Here is a 19,535-nt window from a genome sequence, read left to right on the forward strand (position 1 = left end):
TATTATGCTGTCTTGTGCCATGACCTGAGGGTGGCACAGATTGACTGCCTCTTCAGTTCCTTTTCTACCTCTCACGGTCTAAGACGGAACCACCTGTGTCTGTAGTTTCAGCTTCTGAGGCTCACCTTTCCTGTAAAAATATTGTATATATTTTAATAGTTTTGTTAGTTAGTGTATAGTCTTAATTAGCAGGGATCTGGGCACAGAGGCCCAAAGTACCAGCCTTCAAGCCTGCCTCTCCTGCTCTTGAGTCTTCCTGGTAAGCAACCCACACAAGAGCTGCCCTTATTACCGGAGGAGTCAGACATCCCATCCAAATGTGACATCTGCTGCTCCTTTCCTCCCCACACCAAGCTCTTCTGGGACTTCAGGCTTCGCAAGCATCTGATGGAGCTCAACATGAGGTCTCGATCGGACCTGAGACCTTCCCACTCCTTGCCTCATCAACCAGAACTGTCGAGCACTGTCCTGCCAGTACCAACAGAACACCCAAGGATGCCTCTGAAAAAAGGCATGATGAGGGTAAGGAGAAGCACCCTTAGAGGAAGAAGGGCAAAACGACCCTCCTAAGAAGAGGGTGGCTTTCCCCCTTCCCTGGGGATCAAGTGAGACTCTGTTCCCCTGAGATGGCTCATCTGGAACTCATGGGGATCACAGGCCAGCACTGACAGTACCAAGAACTCTGCAAAGGTGTATAAGGACAGTAGGAGCAGATTGCCTTTTGCACCAGTGATTTCCACACCACACCCAGACAACTGCATCCATACCAATGTATCCAATTCCAAAGCCTGCCTGACCTCAGTACACCCTTCTTCAGGATCTGGAAATGTACACGGATTCAGCGTCACTGATCCTGGCAGACTTGGTGATAGAGAGAGACTTCCTTATGTGGTCCACACGTCACTCTCTATCCTAAACTCCAATAGGGCCAGGGATACTCCAGCATTGTTGGGATGCTATTCATCTGGCTACACTTCCACCTTTTGAGTCCAACGATTCTTACTCTGAGGAGGACCAGGAAATGGTGCTGCTCATTCCATCGATGGTCTATACGTGGGCAGGCCAGGCAGTACCAAAAGCTGCTGAGAAGGATTGCTGACATCCTCCAGAGATCCTGCTGCTAGTTTGTGAAACCATTCAATGTCCATTCTCTGCAGACCTGACACTTAGAGAATGAGGATAGATTTTGTTTGCATTGCTTGTCCCTTTCTGAAGAGGTTACTGAAGTATTTGGTAGCTGCGAAGTGGAGGGTTTGAGATATAAAGCTATTGCAACGGCCAGTGTTTTGTCCCTTTGCTGCTTTTCTCCAAGCAGTGGTTGCTCCTCCTTAGTTTTCAAGCCTCTTCAGTCATCCTCTTCAACAAATGCAGAGGCACTAATTGAAAGACATGCTCTGTTTCATTCACCAGACATTGGGCTTGATAATGATCACATATAGTATGGAAGAATAATTTCCCTTACTACAAGAATCACTGGGTGAAATTCTATGGCCTGTGTTATGAAGGAGGTCAGTCTAGATGAAGATAGTCCTTTTTAGCTTTACAAGCTACTAAACAAAATCAGGGTATGTCTAGACTACCCGCTGTATCGGTGGGTAGCGATCGATTTCTCAGGGATCGATATATCACGTCTCATCTAGATGCGATATATCGATCCCCGAAAGCGCTCCTGTCGACTCCGGAACTCCACCAGCACGAATGGTGGTAGCGGAGTCGACGGGGGAGCCACAGACGTCGATCCCGCGCCGTGAGAACGAGAGATAAATTGATCTAAGATACTTTGACTTCAGCTACGCTATTCACGTAGCTGAAGTTGCGTATCTTAGATCGATCCCCTCCCTCACAGTGTAGACCAGCCCTCAGTTACGAGGAAGGGAGATTGAGAAGAGATTAGCACCACTCACTGCTGCAAAGTAGAGATGGGAGCAGTTAAAGCTGACATACTGATGAGTTACCATCATCACTTTGTGTTTCATGGGCAGGATCTCTGAACACTGTGTATGTGTTTACCACAGACTCAACACAAACATATATGATCTTTTAATCAACAGCAGCAATATTTCAATGTCTGATACCAGATGATGCAGGTGATACATACAAGCTCTCAGGAACCTGGCCTACACAGATTACACAGTTTTTAAAGACTGCTTCAATACTTTATTGTATATTCTGTTAACTCTTGTCTTTTTGTCCTGTTCTAATTTTTCACACCTTTCCTATTATTTTGCTCTCACTGCTATCCTATTTGCCTGTGACTGGCCTCAGATAAAAATGTTGTATAATTCGCTTAAGTGTAATAATATTCATAGATGGAGGCAGAGACTGCCAGGCTTTATCTGCTGTTAGCTAAAAAGCTCCTATTAGTAGACCCAGGGCTTTCAGACACTTTTCTACTTGCTATAGGGAGAAAATCTGTTGTTTCTAGAAAAAAGGATTCTAAGGACACTGCGAATGGATTAGCATGACATCCTTAATGCAATTACAAAAAGCTGTGTTTTTTATGCCCTGAAGGAGATACAGGCTGCTCCAAAATAAAACTGTGAATATACGCACTTTGAGATGTTTCAGATACATTATCATTCTCTTTTCAGGTGCGATATTGCTGCAAGTTAAAAAATATCAGTTTTGTTGTTGTTCTCTCCATTTGGTATCAGTTAGATCTACTAGGAACCCAATGTTGCTGTTATTTAAGTCAATGGGAGTCCGAATGGGCACAAGTTGGCTTAATTTTAAATGCGTAATTTTGTATGGAATGAGTTTTGCAAAGTCAAATGTAAAGCATAGGGAATGCAACATGATTTTAAGTAAGGTAAATTAAGTTGAATTCCCCAAGTTTTGAAATCTGGGTGCCCAACTTAGATTTCTAAATTTATCATCAGGCCTAATGAGGCCAACGGTGCTGAGCACCCACAAATACTGTTGAAACAAATTGCTCAGCATCTTTGAAAATCAGGTCACTTTTGTGGGTTCCTGAATACAGATTTATGAACTTAACTTTAGTCACTCAGGTTTCAAAATTTTGGCCAATGCTCTCAAAACTTATGATGTAAGAGTTTTTATTTTGACTAATAACCTTATAGTTGAGAATTAGAAGTATATAAAAAGGTGTTACTGCTATTTGAGAAGTATGTGAAACATTATAGACTAAGGCCTGGTCTACACTACACGTTTATACTGAATTTAGCAGAGTTAAACCGATTTAACCCTGTACCCGTCCACACAACGAAGCCCTTTATATTGATATAAAGGTCTCTTAAAACCGATTTCTGTACTCCTCCCCAACGAGGGGAGTAGCGCTGAAATCGGTATTGCCATGTCGGATTAGGGTTAGTGTGGCCGCAAATCGACGGTATTGGCCTCCAGGAGCTATCCCACAGTGCACCATTGTGACCGCTCTGGAAAGCCATCTGAACTCAGATGCACTGGCCAGGTAGACAGGAAAAGCCCTGCAAATTTTTGAATTTCATTTCCTGTTTGGCCAGCGTGGAGAGCTCATCAGCACAGGTGACCACGCAGAGCTCATCAGCACAGGTAACAATGCCGTAGCTGCCTCCTCCTCGCCTGGTTTTGCAGGTCCTGGTTCAGCATAGACTGCACGATAATGCGCGAGGTGTTTACAACGTCCATGATTGCTGTCTTGAGCTCAGCAGGGTCCATGCTTGCTGTGCTATGGCATTTGCACAGTTCACCCAGGAAAAAAGGTGCAAAACGGTTGTCTGCTGCTTTCACGGAGGGAGGGGTGAGGCTGTACCCAGAACCACCCGCGACAATGTTTTTTGCCCCATCAGGCACTGGGATCTCAACCCAGAATTCCAAGGGGTGAGGGAGACTGTGGAAACTATGGGATAGCTATGGGATAGCTACCCACAGTGCAATGCTCCGGAAATCGACACCAGCCTCGGTACATGGACGCACACTGCCGAATTAATGTGCTTAGTGTGGCTGCGTGCACTCGACTTTATACAATCTGTTTTAAAAAACCGGTTTCTGTAAAATTGGTATAATCCTGTAGTGTAGACATACCCTTAGACTTTAAATGCCTCCAAAGGCACATGCCTCATCCAAGTCCCAATAATTTTAATAGAGTAGCCTTGGTGGCTCTGAAAATCTCAGCCACAGAGGCCTGCAGGAACAGAGTCAGGCCAGAGTCAGACTCCACAGATTCAGGGAAATAAAGCATGACTGGATGAAGAGTACAGGTCTGAGTTGGTATTGAGGGAATGCTGCCACCCCACAACATGCTGCTTGTGTTACAGTTGCCCCTTTTTGACCTGAGGGGCTAGTCAAAATTTGGGACCCTGGAGATGTTCCAGAACTGGTGCCAGGCATTTATTTGATGCAATCTTATTTATTTACAAGAAATGTACATCATCTTGTGTTGGCTTACAGCACCAAGAACACTGACCTGGAAATCTCTCCCCAGGTTTGTTCAGGATCAGACACTATGCTTTCAGCTTCTCCTTCAGGTTGTCTGGGTCACTCTGCTCCTTGGTGTTCTCCCTTCCCACACCTCCCACCTAAAACAATACTTAGCTAAAGCTCCTAGGTAAATTCACGTACTCCTTTTGCCTTAGGTGGGGGCCTAGCTGTACCCCTAACTTAACTGAAGGATGTAGTCACACCCATCAATCTCAATGAGTTTTTAACTCAACCCATAATATAGTTTCACCTGGCACATAACACTACAGAACCACCAACTGGTTGCCAAGTCTTCCAGTTCTACCTTAACTCTTGCACTATTTTATGTTTGTAGTAAAGCACCAGCACGAGTTACGTGTTTATATAAGAATGTGAGCTCTCAGGTTTTTATAAGAATAACTGTGGGTTGTAGACAGAAGCTTGCATATGGGACCTGATTTCATCTTAAAACCGCAGACATCGGAAAACAAAGAACCCAACATATATCTTTTTAAACAAACAAACTTACAATTCTTAAGGCGATCTGATTTTTCATTCAGTTTTGAATGCTGCGGGGTGGCACTATTTAAATTCCCAGCTGCATTAAAGGGCTTCGAGGGGACAGATGCAGTACCTAAGCCTTGCGCTGGCTGGGCCTTGGGGTAAACTTTGGCCAGATGTATCCTGCTGGCCCATGTGAGCGGGAGCTGCTAGGCATATCACCCCTCCTAACGCCGCCTTGCCTGTGCAGCCCGAAGGGAGCCCTGCGGCGGCCTCCCCAGCCCCAGGGCAGTGGCGCTAAGTCCGGCGCGTTCAGCGGGAGTCTCCCGGGAGCCGGGCTGTGCTCGGAGCCCAAACCGCAGGAGTCCCTGCGAAGCTGCCACGCGCGGGCTGCAGCCCCCTGGCGGCAGAGACACGCAGGGACACGTGCCCCCGCGTCGGGGAGCGGCTCGGCCACTAGGGGCTCGCGGGACAACGAACAATCTCCCCACAAGCCCGGCCCCACCCGCCCGAGTGGAACGTTCGGCAGCCCCAGCCCCGCCTCCTTCCGCCCTGTGAGCGGAGGCGGGAGAAGCCCAGGACTCAACGCTCAGCGCAGCGCGCCAGCGGAGCTGGGGGTGGGGCCAGCCTCGCTCTGGTGTGTGTGTGTGTGTGTGGAGCTGAGGGCAGAGGTGCGGAATGACTTAGTTTGGCCACCCTGGGAGCCCGTCGCGGCTGCGACGTTTTGACGTGTGAAGGGGCGGGGCGGAGGGCCGGCATCATGGTGGAGTCCAGCTGAGCGCGCGGGCTGGGAGGTGAGTCGCAACTGTCACTCCTGCCCCCGCTCCCCGTGCCGGCGTCGTTTGTTCAGCGTTCAGCCCCCCTCCCCCGGCAGCGGGGCCCGGCTCGCGGCGGGACAGGCCCCCTCGGGCGCGGGCTGCCGCTTCGAGCAGCGCGGGGCGGCGACACCCCCCGGCCTCTGGTGGTGACACTTCCCCCCCCTCCCCCCGGCCTGCGAGCGGCGGCCCCTCGTGTTTACAGGAGGAGGGGGCGGCGGGGCCCGGGGCCCTGCGCTGAGAGCGCGGCTGTGCTCTGTCCCCCAGCCTAGGCAGCCCCGTGGGGTGACGGTAACCGGAGCCGGCTCCCGCCTGGCGCTGCTGGTGCGCAGCTCTCCGGGGGGCGGGATCATTGTCCCCATTTTACAGATAGAGGAAACTGAGGGGGCATCTGCCTGGGGCTCGTGCGCACCCTGCGAGCGAGTGCTGAGCTTCCTGTGTGAGGAATCACCCAGGGTCTCCAGCAAGCTCCACAATCTGTGCTGTCAGCTTCGTTGCTGCATACACCCAAGTTAGCTAGCTGCAGACGTGCTCTGTAATGGCAGTGTGGCATATCCTGAAGCACAGAGGTGAAATTGTTTGGTCACCCAGTAGGCCAGAGACTGCTGGGAATAAACCCAAGACTCCTGAGTCCCAGTCTGTTTTTCTAGCCGTTAGGCCACACTGCTGGACCCATGTTCTAAGAATATGTTGGCTAAAGCTCAGCATCTGGTCCCCTCCTCCCATGGTGTTTCAGTGTTATGAAAGACGAAAAGATCTGTTAGTTCAGTCCACCATGATGCAGTCAAACCAGAATCTTTTTAATGCAAAGATTTGTCTAATCTTTCCTTTAAAAATGTGTATTTTTTAATATGGAGATAATATTTGCATCAGGCCTTCTCACAGATTTATCTGTGATGTGTTGGAGCAGAAGTGACTGAACAGAGGAAAACTCGGATTATTAATCAGTGATACTTGTGTGGTCTCAGCTCAGTTGCTTGTGGGACACATGTTGATGTTGAAAAACACCATCCAGTTAACTTTGTTAGCATTCTCCAGCAAGGACTGAATGGTTAATAAGAGGAATTACTGACTTAATCCTGAGATGTGGACCCTTTTGATCATTTGCCACATTGGTAGGGCAATGTTCAGGAACTTGCATTATTACTGCCTGTACTGTATTCTAGTGGATAAATCAGGATCTTCCATTTATAGAGCTCTCAGATTAGTACCTTTCCGAAACACTCCACTCTCTTAAAGAAAATAACGCACTCCAGAGTGAATATGTAGCTCATATTGTGCAAACTCATTAGTAAACGAAACTTTTAAAAACTTTTATCAACACACTTCTGCCACTTTAGACTTGTCTTTTTACTCTGAATATTTATCTTTATCTGGAATAGTTGCCCAGGAGTCTGTAAATATGCTCCTCAGGTGTCCAATGCAGAGTTCATGTACACCACCAAGATTGAAGTGGTTACTATTTAAGAACACATAAATCAAGTTCAATAACTGATATTCAATCTATGTCAGACTTGTGAATATGTTTAGGTGAATCTTGTCTCTAAGAGTCTTTTCTACTTTTCAGATACTTTATTCAAGAGAACTTAAGACAAATTGCATAAATCAAGGTATGTTTTTAGTTTGGTCATGGTGTTTTAGTATGTTGGTTTAGAACCATCTAATTAATTTTTTTTTTCATTTTATGGACCTGAAAATAGGGTTTGTCTAATTATAAATGCTTTGTTTCATAGCTTATCTCACGTTTCACCTAGACCTTTCTTAAGAAAAGAGCAGTAGTGTCTTGGAGCAAGTATTTTTTCAAGGGTCTATTTACTCCTCTTTTAGCATAGATTTTTGGTTTTCTATCATACAAGGTGGACTGGTTTAACTAAATCAATTTAAACATTTATTTTAAAATTTAGTTAAATTGGTGCAGACTCCTACATGGACACTTAAATCAGTTTAACCCAGGCTTATACTGATTTAGCTTAAGATGGTAAGGAACTGATTTAACTAAGTCAACGTAAGACAGGCTTAAATTGGGTTATGTGTGTTCACAGAGGGTTTTTGCACCTGTTTGATTTTTAAATCACACATTTAGTTAAACCATTGCAATATGGTGTGTATATTGGGCCTGTGTGGTGTTCCATTGCATGCTAGAGGAAGAAACTTCAGACAGGGGAAAAATGAATAATACAAACTTAATTGATTACATTTTATAACTTACTTCTACTGTGTTTCATTCATGGTTGGTTATGTTCTTAGGTTAGCAGTGTAAGTTGATTGACATTCTTTTCCACCTTGCTTTTTTATCAATTTATTGGCTTGCCAGCTTGAAATATTCATATACACGTGCGAGAGTGTAATTTAGGTTTTAAAAGGACTGAAATATTGTTGATGAAACTTTCTCTTGCAGCTGGAAGGTCTCAAACTTGAAACTGAACTTCAGTTACAAAATGTTTTGTCTACTGTGTGGAACCACGGAGAGTGCATATTAGAATACTGGGCTGCTTGTTAAAAGTAAATAAGATTCCTGAGACAAAAACTTAAAGATGACTTGCAAAAGAAAAAAATAAAGATTTTGGCCCCATTTTAGCTTCTTTGTAATTTTATGCATATTCATAAAGTATATCGGAAAGGTTTTTCTTAGTGTTATTTCTATTTGATTTTGTACCTGAGAAATTCAGGTCTTATCTACTACTGGTAATTTGGAAACCTAGTGAAATTGGCATCAGGATAGATGGAAAGCTCAGTATCTGAGGCTGTCTACACTACAGCCTGTGTCAGCATAACTTAAGTCGTTAAGGTGGTGATTAAGCCTCTCTCTTGAGTGACATAAATTACACTGACATAAGCTCTCATGTGCACAGGGCTATGTTGGCAGGAGAGCTTCTCCTGCCAACTTAGCTTCTGCTGCTCATGGAGGTGGGGTTTTTATGCCAATGGGCAACTTGCTCCCTGGGGGCAGGATGCAGGGCAGGGGTGTGTGAGAAAAGGGTGCTAAGCCCCTGCCCCGGGGGGCTGCTGTGGAGGCTGCTGGTTTGGGAGCATGAACAGGCTGAAAATCACCCCCGCCACCACTCCAGAGGTTAGCAGAGAGACAGAGGCTTCCCCATGCCGGCGTTGTGCGGGGGCGGGGTGGGGGGGGCAGAGGATGACAGTGCTCTGGTCCGGAGGTCTTGGGTTTTCCTTGGATGCCAGCTGAGTCAGAGGCAGTGAGGAAAGGAAGGAGCCTGCTGGCCAAGCTGTTCATGAGCTGAGTGCTCTGAGCAGGGGCTGATTCTCTGCACAGTACAGTAACTCATCGCTTAACGTTGTAGTTATGTTCCTGAAAAATGCTACTTTAAGAGAAATGATGTTAAGCAAATCCAATTTCCCCATAAGAATTCATGTAAATAGTGGGGGTTGGGTTCCAGGGAAATTTTTTTCACCAGACAAAATACTATAATATATATTTATATATATATATACACACACATACAGTATAAGTTTTAAACAAACAATTTAATACTGGACACGGCAATGATGATTGTGAAGCTTGGTTGAGGTGGTGAAGTCAGAGCGTGGAATATTTCCCAGGGAATGCTTTACTGCTAAATGATGAACTAGCACTTGGCTGAGCCCTCAAGGGTTAACACAGTGGGTCTCTTTTTGTACTGGTGACCGCTTTCACATAGCAAGCCTCTGAGTGCGACCCCCACCCCCTTATAAAAACATGTTTTTCATTTGCTGGAGGCAAAGCGGGGTATGGGGTGGAGGCTGACAGCTCGCACCCCCCATGTAATAACCTCGCAACCCTTGAGGGGTCCCGACCCCCAGTTTGAAAACCCCTGGGTTAACACATTGTTGTTAATGTAACCTCACACTCTACAAGGAAGCACGAATGGAGGGAGGGGAGATAGCATTGCAGAGAGGTGTGTGTGTGTGTGGGGGGGAGACAGACACACATCCTGTGTGTGAGAGAGAGATGCACATTGCCCCTTTAAGTACACTGCCTTTTGAAGCAGATCAGCAAGTTGAGACAGCAGCTGCTGTCAGCAAGCTCCCTCATTCTGAGCCCTCTCCCCCATTCTGTGGTCATTGGGGTAAAGGAGTGAGGGTGGTGGAGGGGAACACCCTGACATTAGCACTCCTTTTCTCTTCTCTCCCCCCTGCCCCGCAAAGCAAGGAGGATGCTCATGGGAGCAGCTCCAAGGCAGAGGGCAGGAGCAGCACATGGGGGTTGGGGGTGGGGGAGGGGGAGACAGCTGAACTGCCCGGCAACTGATAGCCTGCTGGGTGGCTGCCATACAGGGAACTTAGGGGAGCTGATTTGGGGGTGTGGAGGGCTGCCAGTCCACCCTGGTTCCAAGCCCCCACCAACGGGTTGCTCTTTCTGCAAGCAGTGGGTAAAGCAGGCGGCTGCAAAAAAAACCTTATAAGGGAACATTGCCCACCTTTAAACAAGCATGTTCTCTAATTGATCAGTAAGAAAACAACATTAACCAGGATGACATTAAGTGAGGAGTTACTGTACCGGGAGTGGGATGTGCCTGCTGGGGGGGATATGGAGGAGCAGTGGGGTGAGGGAATGGGGGTTGTGAAAGGGCAAAGCAAGGAAAGGACAGCAGGAGGGGGAGCACTTAAAGGGCCGATGGGCGGGCAGCCAAGATGACACATAACCGGCCACCGTCTGGCGCAAGCCCACACTCACCAGCCACTGCAGCTTGCAGTGGGCAGCCAGTGCAAGCTGGAAAGGGGACACTGCCAGTTCTGCTGGCCGAGAGCTGGCACACAGCACGGGCTGTGCTGACAGACCAGCGGCGGAGCGGGCAGCCCCCCAGCTGCATCTTCACCCTGCCACCAGCCTTGCACACCCTTCACCATCGTTGGCCACTGGACTCTCCGACTCACCACTAGTGGACAGGTGGCTGGTGAGCAGGGGTCCGGCCAGCAGCAGGAATGGGACCCGTCAGTACTGATGGGTGAGGGGGAGATAAAATCTGGGACAGTTTCCCTGTTTTTAAGAAAGTTGGGACACTTGTAGGAGGGCTTAGAAACAGGACATCTGGTCACCCTGCACTTATCCTGTGACACTCACCATCTGTTTCAGCAACAACAACATTTCCCAGGATCAAACGTTCTACTGCCTATAACGTTGCACACCAGTAGCAGATGACAGGCTAGCATACATCTTCAAACACCAGAATCCCCTCAGCAGGATAACAAGTCTCTAAGGCCATGTCTATACATACAGCGCTGCAGCAGTGCACCTGTGCCAATACAACTGTGCCACTGTAGTGCATCTGGTAAAGAGAGCTCTATGCTGATGGAAGAGAGCTCTCCCATCGACATTAAAAAAAAACCCAACACTTCCTTGAGCGTCATAAGCTATGTTGCAGCAGAAGCTCTCCTGCTGACAGTAATGTGCACACAAACGCTTATGCTGATGTAACTTATGTCGTTCGGGGAGGCTGACATAGGCTGTAGTGTAGACTCAGCCTTACTGTATTAGCCCTGCACAATCACAATCCTCATCTGGACAAGAAAATTTAAAAATATCAACTTAAAAAAAAATCACATTTCAGATTGAATATTTTTTCAGTCTCCTTATTTCTTTAATGCAGAGTGCTGCTTTGCACTTCTAAAATGTCTTTCAAAGAATATCAACGCATTTTATAAATATTAAACTCCATAATTCCACACACATATTAGTATTTTCTCCTCTAAAATGAAGATGTTTTGGGCAGAGTTAGCCTCTGAAAAATGGCATTGTGAGGTTCCATATTTATTGCATCCTAATGATTCCACATCAGATTTGCTCAGTCTAAAAGTAAAAAGATGTTTTTTCTGACACTACTGAAAACTCAACCTGGAATCTTAGAGCCTTGTACTTAGTCTTGAGCATCTTTATTAGAAATAAAAGATTCAGTTGTAGTGCTGCTGATGTATACAAAATGATTTAGAATCCAGCTTCCTGTCCCATAGCAATGTTTGCTCTACCAGTCTAGCCAGGATACAAAACAACATGTTTGTCATAACTTTTTTTTATGACTGAATACACACACAGGGAAACAGATGTCAAGAAACACAGCATTATTTTTACTCAGTCACTTTCTTGATCATAACCATACTGACTTACTCAAAATCAGAGTGAGTTAAAAGCAGAAGCAGCAGTAGTACTAAAAACATTGATTCACAATTCCTTGATATAACAAATTAGACACACTCCCTAACTCACTTCCAACAGTAAGTGTAATATACTCTGATATGAAGTACAGTACACTCCCTTTTATCCAAATGGCCTGGGGGACAGCCAAAACTTTCAGATAATCGGGCACTCATATAAACATGAGTGCTACCAACCAACATAGGGTGACATGGGAGATGTGTTCTGGATTCAGATAACCTAATTCCTTTTATCTGAAAATCCTAGTTAACTGAAATTATACTGTACTATAAGTGCTAGGTATTATTTTAAAATCATTTTATCTGACCTGCCTCCAACTCCTAATTGATGAACGATACATATGACCAATCTGCTCTGGGCGGTGCCAGCCATGTCAGCAGATAAGCCCCAGCTGCGCTGGCCGGCAGGATCGGCCCCAGCGGCTTAATTGGTTAACCATTTAAATGACATATTTTTAATCGTTTAAATGGTTAACTTTTAAAATGGTATTTACATGTCTAGTGTGAACCCTAAAGCCTGAAAGATAAGAAGGTATTTCTTTTTAAGAGGGGCTCAGTCAACTTGATGTTCATTTGAACGATTGTACTGCATAGTTCTGATTGATTACCATTGAACTCGCTTGAGTACAAGTAATTTTACCAGGTGTCCTGTATTCAGCACAGGGAAATATGGTCACCCTATATAAGTGACATTATAAAACTAGTTATCTTTTTAGTTTGTATATAGACAAGTTTTTTGAGGTGTTGAATCTGCTTGTCTGAACTGTATTTACCGAAGGATTTGCTTCATTTGGCAGTTACATCTTCAGTGTAATGTGTCAGTATTGTTGTCCTGAATAGATGGGGTTGCCAACACCATGAGCTCTTTCACAAAATTCTTGATGAATGTGTTATTTTCCTTTTGTACTTGTTGATAGCCCATGTGATCCTAAGTAATTTAAAAATGTGTTAAGGATCAGACATGAGCTTTAAGCCAGAAAACTAAATGTTACTTGGTATGCCCAAGTATTGCATGTATTGCTGAACTGTGGTTGACTTACATATCATATGTACAATACTGAAATACAGTGCAGGTAAGATAAGGGTTAGTTTTCACTCTTACCCTTATGTTTTTTGGCCTTAATCTTAAACAAACAGAAATAAAGGGAGAGAAATCGTATGCAGGTGTATGAGTTGATATTATGGACGCTTGCTGTTAAAGGGTCTGGTTTTGCAAATTTTTATGAGAGTAGTTGTATGGATTCTAGTGGGACCACTTGCAGGATAAGGGCCAGATTTGTACTTGATCTGTTCAGTTCTGTACTGCTGGAATAAATAACATTCATACCACAGTGCATTGAAGAAATCATGTTTCCCATGGCCAGAGACTTAAGGGTGGAGGTTTTTGTTTTTGTTTTTTAGTTCGGGTATTTTATTTTTTTTTGGACTCAATAGACCAGTGATCCCAAGACTTTTTACCTTATGCTTCCCCCCCTGCACCAACCCCTCTCTGCAACTCCCCCTGAGCTGGGGTCGGGAGTGGGGCCATGGCTCTGGGAGTGGGGAACGTGGACAGGGGTAAGGGGACTGGCACCTGGGACCCTGGGCGCGGAGCCGGCAGCCGGGACCCTGGGCCAGGAGAGGAACTGAGTGGTGCCTCCCCTGGCAGGAGCTGGCCCAGGCCCCAGCTGCGTCCCCCGAATGTTCCACCCCACAGTTTGGGGACCTCTGCAATAGACTGATTTATTTAGGAGCGTATATGTTCTATGTAATTTGGTCTTTGTAAACTATATTGAAAAATCTTTATAAAGTGAATTTGTAAGGTGGAAACTGGTAACCATGGACAGTTACTAAAATTAAACAGTTTCTTTTTAGAGGCACTTGAATATGGTGATGGGCACAGAATAAGATTTTGTATTTAAAAGACGTAACGATTTTGAGCGTCTTTTAGTTGCAGTGGATATTTCACTGCATATTTCAGCAGGTGGATGGAGTGAATTTTGTGTTCATGAACATAAAGATTTGCAATGAAAAAGTTAACAGTGGACCCATACCTAGGGCCCTACCATATTCATGACCATGAAAAACACATCATGGACTGTGAAATGTGGTCTCCCACCATGAAATCTGGTCTTTTGTGTGCTTTTACCCTAAACCAGGGGTCGGCAACCTATGGCGCAAGCCGCGAGGTCCGCGCTCCCAGGCTGGAGCGCCCGGCCGAGCACAGCAAGCCACCGGCCCCTTCCCCCCTCCCCATGAGCCCTGCCACCGCGCGCGTAGTGCTCTGGGGGCCGGGGCTGCGCGCTCCTGCAGGACAGTGTTTGGCTCCGCGGGGAGGGAGACACGCTTCCCACTCATCCGGAGCCCTGCCACCGTGTGCACGATGCTCTGGGGGGTGGGGCTGTGCGCTTCTGCGGGGCAGCGTATCTGGCTCTGCTTGGAGCCTCATGGTAAGGGGTCCAGGGCTGGGGGTGTTTGGATACGGGGTGGGGGCAGTCAGGGGACAGGGAGCAGGGTGGGTTGGATAGGGGGTGGGATCCCGTGTATATGTGTGTGTGTGTGTGTGTGGCTAGGGGTGGGGGTCTCTGGAGGGGGCAGTTAGGAGCAGGGGAGTGGATGGGGCATGGGAGTCCCGGGGTCTGTCAGGGGGTGAGGAGTGGATAGGGGTCAGGGACAGGGAGCAAAGAGGGTCCTGGGGGGGCAGTTAGGGTGGGGGGGTCTCTGGAGGGGATGGTCAGGGGACAAGGAGTTGGGGGGGGTTGGATGAGTCGGGAGTTCTGGGGGTCCTGTCAGGAGGCAGGGGTGTGGAGAGGGGTTGGGGCAGGCAGGGAGCAGGGGGAGGGTTGTATGGGTCAGGAGTTCTGGGGGTCCTGTCAGGGGGCAGGGAGCGGTTGGATAGGCATGGGAGTCCCGGGGGTCTGTCTGGGGGCGGGTGTGTGGATAAGGGTCAGGGCAGTCAGGGGACAGGTAGGGGGTAGGGTCCAAGGGGGGCAGTCGGGACAAGGAGCAGGGAGGCTTGGATGGGGTCCTGGGGGGGCAGTTAGGGGCAGGGGTCCCAGGAGGAGGTAGTCAGGGGACAAGGAGCGGGGAGGGGGTTTGGAGGTTCTGAGGGGGGCAGTCACCCAGCACTCTGCCCTGAGCCCCCACCCCCAGGCCCCTGCCCTAGGCCCTGTACTTCCTTCATACACACCCAGACCTCTGCCTGACTCCTTCACTCCCCCCCCATGACCCCAGCCCTGACTCTGGCACCCCCCCACACATACCCCGCCCCCCCCGCCCTGACACCTTCACCCCCCTCACATGCCCCCAGCCCTCTGCCCTGACTAACCTTAAATTAGAGTGAATAAATGAAGACTCGGCACACCACTTCTGAAAGGTTGCCGACCCCTTCCCTAAACTATACATATTTCACAGGGGAGACCAGCATTTCTCAAATTGGGGGTCCAGACACAAAAGAGAGTTGCAGGGGGGGTCGCAAGGTTATTTTAGGGGGCCAGGGTATTGCCACCCTTACTTCTGCACTGCCTTCAGAGCTGGGTGGCTGGAGAACGGCCGCTCTTCAGTGCCCTGACAGCAGCAGCGGAGAAGTAAGGTTGGCGATACCATACCATGCCATCCTTACTTCTGCACTGCTTCTGACAGCAGCTCTGCGTTCAGAGCTGGGCTCCCGACCAGCAGCTGCCACTCTCCAGCTGACCAGCTTTGAAGGAGCAAGGGTAGCAGTCCCACAAACCCCCTCCAACTCATTTTTGGGTCAGGACCCCTGTAATTACAATACTGTGAAATTTTAGATTTAAATACCTGAAATAATGAAATTTCTTTTTTTTTTTTAATTCTATGACCTTGAAATTGACCACTGTCAAGCCTGAATCCCCAGTCTGTCACTCCGAGTGCAGAAAGTGGGGGCCCGCAAGGATTTTAAAAACTAATATTGGCCACTCCAGTATTACACTCCCACAGTTACAGGTTTTCTCTGACCTTGACTTGGTAAGCGCTGCTACCACCCAAATGCAACCCTCCTCCCCTTTGAACCCAGGAAGGAACACTTGGGAATTCCTCCCTCTGGGGTATCCTCAAGCCCTTTCACACACCCCTCCCCCCTCCGGAAGAGCTGAGAAAGAAAACAAAGGAAATTAGCTGTGGCTACCAGCTAATCAAACAACATGCATAAACCTCTTAGGACACTAAAAATCCAATCCTGTTCTTTAAAAAGGTACATTTTATTAAAAACAAAAAGGAAAAGAATACATCTCAAACTTAGGCTTTTTGCTAGATCTTAAAAGAAACAATTACAAAAATTAAGCACCCAAAATAGTTTTCGTGGGGGTTCTGCTTAAAGGTTACAAGCAAACAAAAGCATCTGGGGTTAACATAGAGGAGATCCACAAGCCAAAATAAGAAATAAACCTGATACCATCTAACTAAACATTCCCTATCCAAATCATTTCTTCCAGATATGGAAAATACTTTTTTATACCTGGTTCAAACCTTACATAGCATTTCTGCTTATAGCATTGCTGCTCTGTGTCCCTGCAGCCCAGAGAACAACATTGACAAAGGGAAAGTTTCTTTCCCATTTTTAAAAGTTCTAGCCTTCCCATTGGCTCTTTTGGTCAGGTGCCCACTCCTTTTCTTTTACCTGTGGGCTTGTTAACCCTTTACAGGTAAAGCAATCAGAGAACAGCTACCAAGTTTTACAGCTAGCTGGCTGGTTGTTCATCAAAAGGAGCGATCCGCCCACTTCATTTATCACAACCACAATGGACCATGAATTTGGTAGGGCCCTACCCATAACCTATTGGTGTCCCTCAACAGTCTGCTGCAATTTGAGAAGTAAGAGTTTGTCTTTTCCTCTTGTTCTTTTGCTCCCTGGTTTGTCAGGATGGGAGAGCACCATGGGAATGCTGCGATTGATGTGGAGTACTTTCCTGCTAAATGTGGATTATCTGACTAGCATAATTTTGGTCGTTACTGGAGAATGCCACTGTGGAACTGGTCTCATTCAGAAAGGGGCTTTAATGACTGTGCTGGAAGATTGCTTCCACATTTTACTTGTCAAGAATAATCCTCAATGTGTATGGGCTGGGTGGGCAGAGAAAGGGAGAGTGAAGATTGTTCTGAAGCTTCAAAGTAAAAGATTCTAAGCCAAATTCAGTGCTGGTGTAAAACTGTTTTATAGAATGGCATCAATTTGTGTAACAGTTAAATGTTTAATTACAAAAATTCCAAGATACTTCAAGTTGAGGCTGGTGTTGGTTGTGAGCAGGGTCGTGTTTTCTTTCTCCTCCTGCGCTATCATAAACATGGGTTAAGAATGCCACTCCATCTTTTTCTCTGGGTTTCTCTGGAAGTTTGATCTGGACTGATACCTTATGTTTAAACATACAGTAGTACTTAGTATTTTTCTTTTGGACTCTTACATTAAAAAACAAACTAAACTTAAATTTTATCCTAGTAGATGATAAAACATATTTATCTATAAAGGTTCATAAATGCCAGTTCAGGATTGTTTGTTTTTTCCATTAAATGAGACTTATTTTTCCAAGGAACAATACAAAGTTTGCTTACTGTTTATGCTAACACAGTAGATTAAATGACATTAAGCGATTACATTACTAGTTACATTAGTTTTTTTTAAAAGATAGTTGAATATTGGTATGTATGTTTGAAACAGTTCAAGCCAAACTTACTTCAGGTTGAGGCCTTGTATAAGTAGATCATGACTGAGGCCTTGATCCTGAAAAAGCTCTCTTGCTAAATTTACATACATGAATAATCTAGTGAAGCCAATGGAACTGTGTATTTGTCTAAGTGTTTGCAGAACTCAAGGCTGAGTTTTCACTTTCTTGAGACTGGTGCTCATAAGAGATGTTGTGGTACTGATAGATTGTTTATTATTCATGGTAAGTACTTTAAACAAGATAATTTTGTTTTCTTTACATGTGTATCTTTACAGTTGTAAACTCATGCAGTAAATCTATTTGAGTTAATTTTGGGAAATTGTTTGTTTTGATATGCATGATAAACTCCTCAGTTTGGCATTTCAAACTTAGATATACGTGGAAGAAGAAAAATGTAAAAGTCATCATCTACTTTTTCTGCTGTCCGAAATAACTAAGTTTCATTTTGTTTATAATAGGTTATTTCCCTAGTACTACAATAGTAGGTTATTTTTCCTAGTATTTTCCTGATTCTACTTTCAGATGCCTAGTGCATCTTATTGTGTTAACTTAGTCTCATTCTTCACATTAAAAAAAACAGGAGTACTTGTGGCATTATGTAATTTATTTTAGCATGAGCTAAGCTCACTTCTTGCTAAAGCTCACAGGAGAAGAACACACACAGACAGAACATGACACAGAGAGGAGAAAGCAAAAAAGTGAGATACCATGAGGCAGAGTCTAATCAATTGATGAGAAGAGGATGAAGCAGGAGAGAAAAAAAAAAAAAAAGGAAAAAAAAGATTTGAGAGAGAAGGTGAGAGAGAGAGAGAGAAGAAGGGGAAATAAAAAAAAAATTGGTGAATATAAACCATTTTCTTTATTTTTTTTACAGTTAATGTTATCTAGTAGTAGTAGTTATTCAAGTTCAGCAGTCAGTCTTCTTTTCTGTTTTTTTTTTTTTTTTTGTTTTTTTGAAAATTATCACTTCAAAGTTTTTTTTTTTTTTTTCTCTGCTAACGATAGCTCATCTCAATTGATTAGACTCTGCCTGTTTGGTTTCTTTTTTCTTCCTTTGTTGTGTCTGCATATATCTGTCTGTGTGTGTGTGTTGTTTTCATCAAGAAGAAGTGAAAGTAGCTCTAGCCTCAAGCTCATGCTACAATAAATTTTGTTTTTAGCTTAAAAGTACAAGTTTTTTTTTTTTGGATACAGACTAACACGGCTGCTACTCTGAAACCATTCTTCACATTCTATCTCACCTGAGAATAGTTCCTTTGACTTAATTGGAATTATTTCATTAAGCAAGAGTTTGCAGGATCAGGTCATTAGCTTGTATGTGGTCTTACAGAATAGTGGATTTTGAGGTGCACAGTGAGTTCATATATATCTTTCACTATTGCATGTTTGTCTAGAAACATTAGCAGACTTTTCTTCATAAAGTGCACATGATCAACACTAATATTTGACAATAGAATCTGACTTTTGTATTTAAATATTTCTGTTCTTGAAGATGCCTGCTGCTTGTGATTCACTGCTTGAAGATATTGAGGATATTGTGTCAGCACAAGATGTGAAACCACATGACCGACAGTTTGCACGAAAGAATGTTGTTCCTAAAGTGCGAAAACGCAGTTCACAAAAAAATGTTCAGGCGGATGATGATCCACCAAGCGATAGGTAAGCTCTTTAAAAAAAACCCTAGTATGTACACACTAACAGTTTTTAAAACTAAAATGGAATGTGGCATAGCTTTTAAGTTGTCTTCAGATTTGGTTGTAATTAAAACTTTGCTGCTTTTGTTAAGCACACTGATAACTTGGGGCCCGAGTTTCAAAAATACTCAGTATTCCTTATTGTGGCCTAATTGCTAAAAAGCTCAGCAGCTCCCATTGAAATGCCTGAATGAAGTGACCAGATTCACAAAATTGCCCAGACCTTCGTATTATTTTCAGAGACAGTTACTGGATACTGAGAAGTTTTGACAATTTGGACTTTTCATTTAGGGTGCCTAAATGGGAGCTGAGCTCTT

General features: G+C 45.2%; 1 protein-coding gene across 7 annotated transcripts in view; it reads left to right on the top strand.

Annotated features, from left to right (window-relative positions):
* The first annotated feature begins 5,473 nt into the window (after positions 1-5,473).
* CDKAL1 (CDK5 regulatory subunit associated protein 1 like 1) overlaps positions 5,474-19,535 on the top strand; it is a 653,139-nt gene continuing 639,077 nt past the window's right edge. For 3 of the 7 annotated variants that reach the window (XM_039521853.1, XM_039521854.1, XM_039521852.1), the window contains exons 1-3: positions 5,474-5,693; positions 7,282-7,324; positions 19,017-19,183. In XM_039521853.1, coding sequence (XP_039377787.1) covers positions 19,017-19,183 — 167 coding nt within the window. In that variant the 5' untranslated portion in view covers positions 5,474-5,693; positions 7,282-7,324. Of the gene's footprint in view, positions 5,694-5,749; positions 5,864-5,896; positions 6,039-7,281; positions 7,325-19,016; positions 19,184-19,535 lie in introns of those variants that run through there. The other 4 variants (XM_039521848.1, XM_039521850.1, XM_039521851.1 and 1 more) reach the window with 4 other exon arrangements.

This window comes from Mauremys reevesii, linkage group 2 (assembly GCF_016161935.1).
Source record: "Mauremys reevesii isolate NIE-2019 linkage group 2, ASM1616193v1, whole genome shotgun sequence".
Classification (NCBI taxonomy): Eukaryota; Metazoa; Chordata; order Testudines; family Geoemydidae; genus Mauremys; species Mauremys reevesii.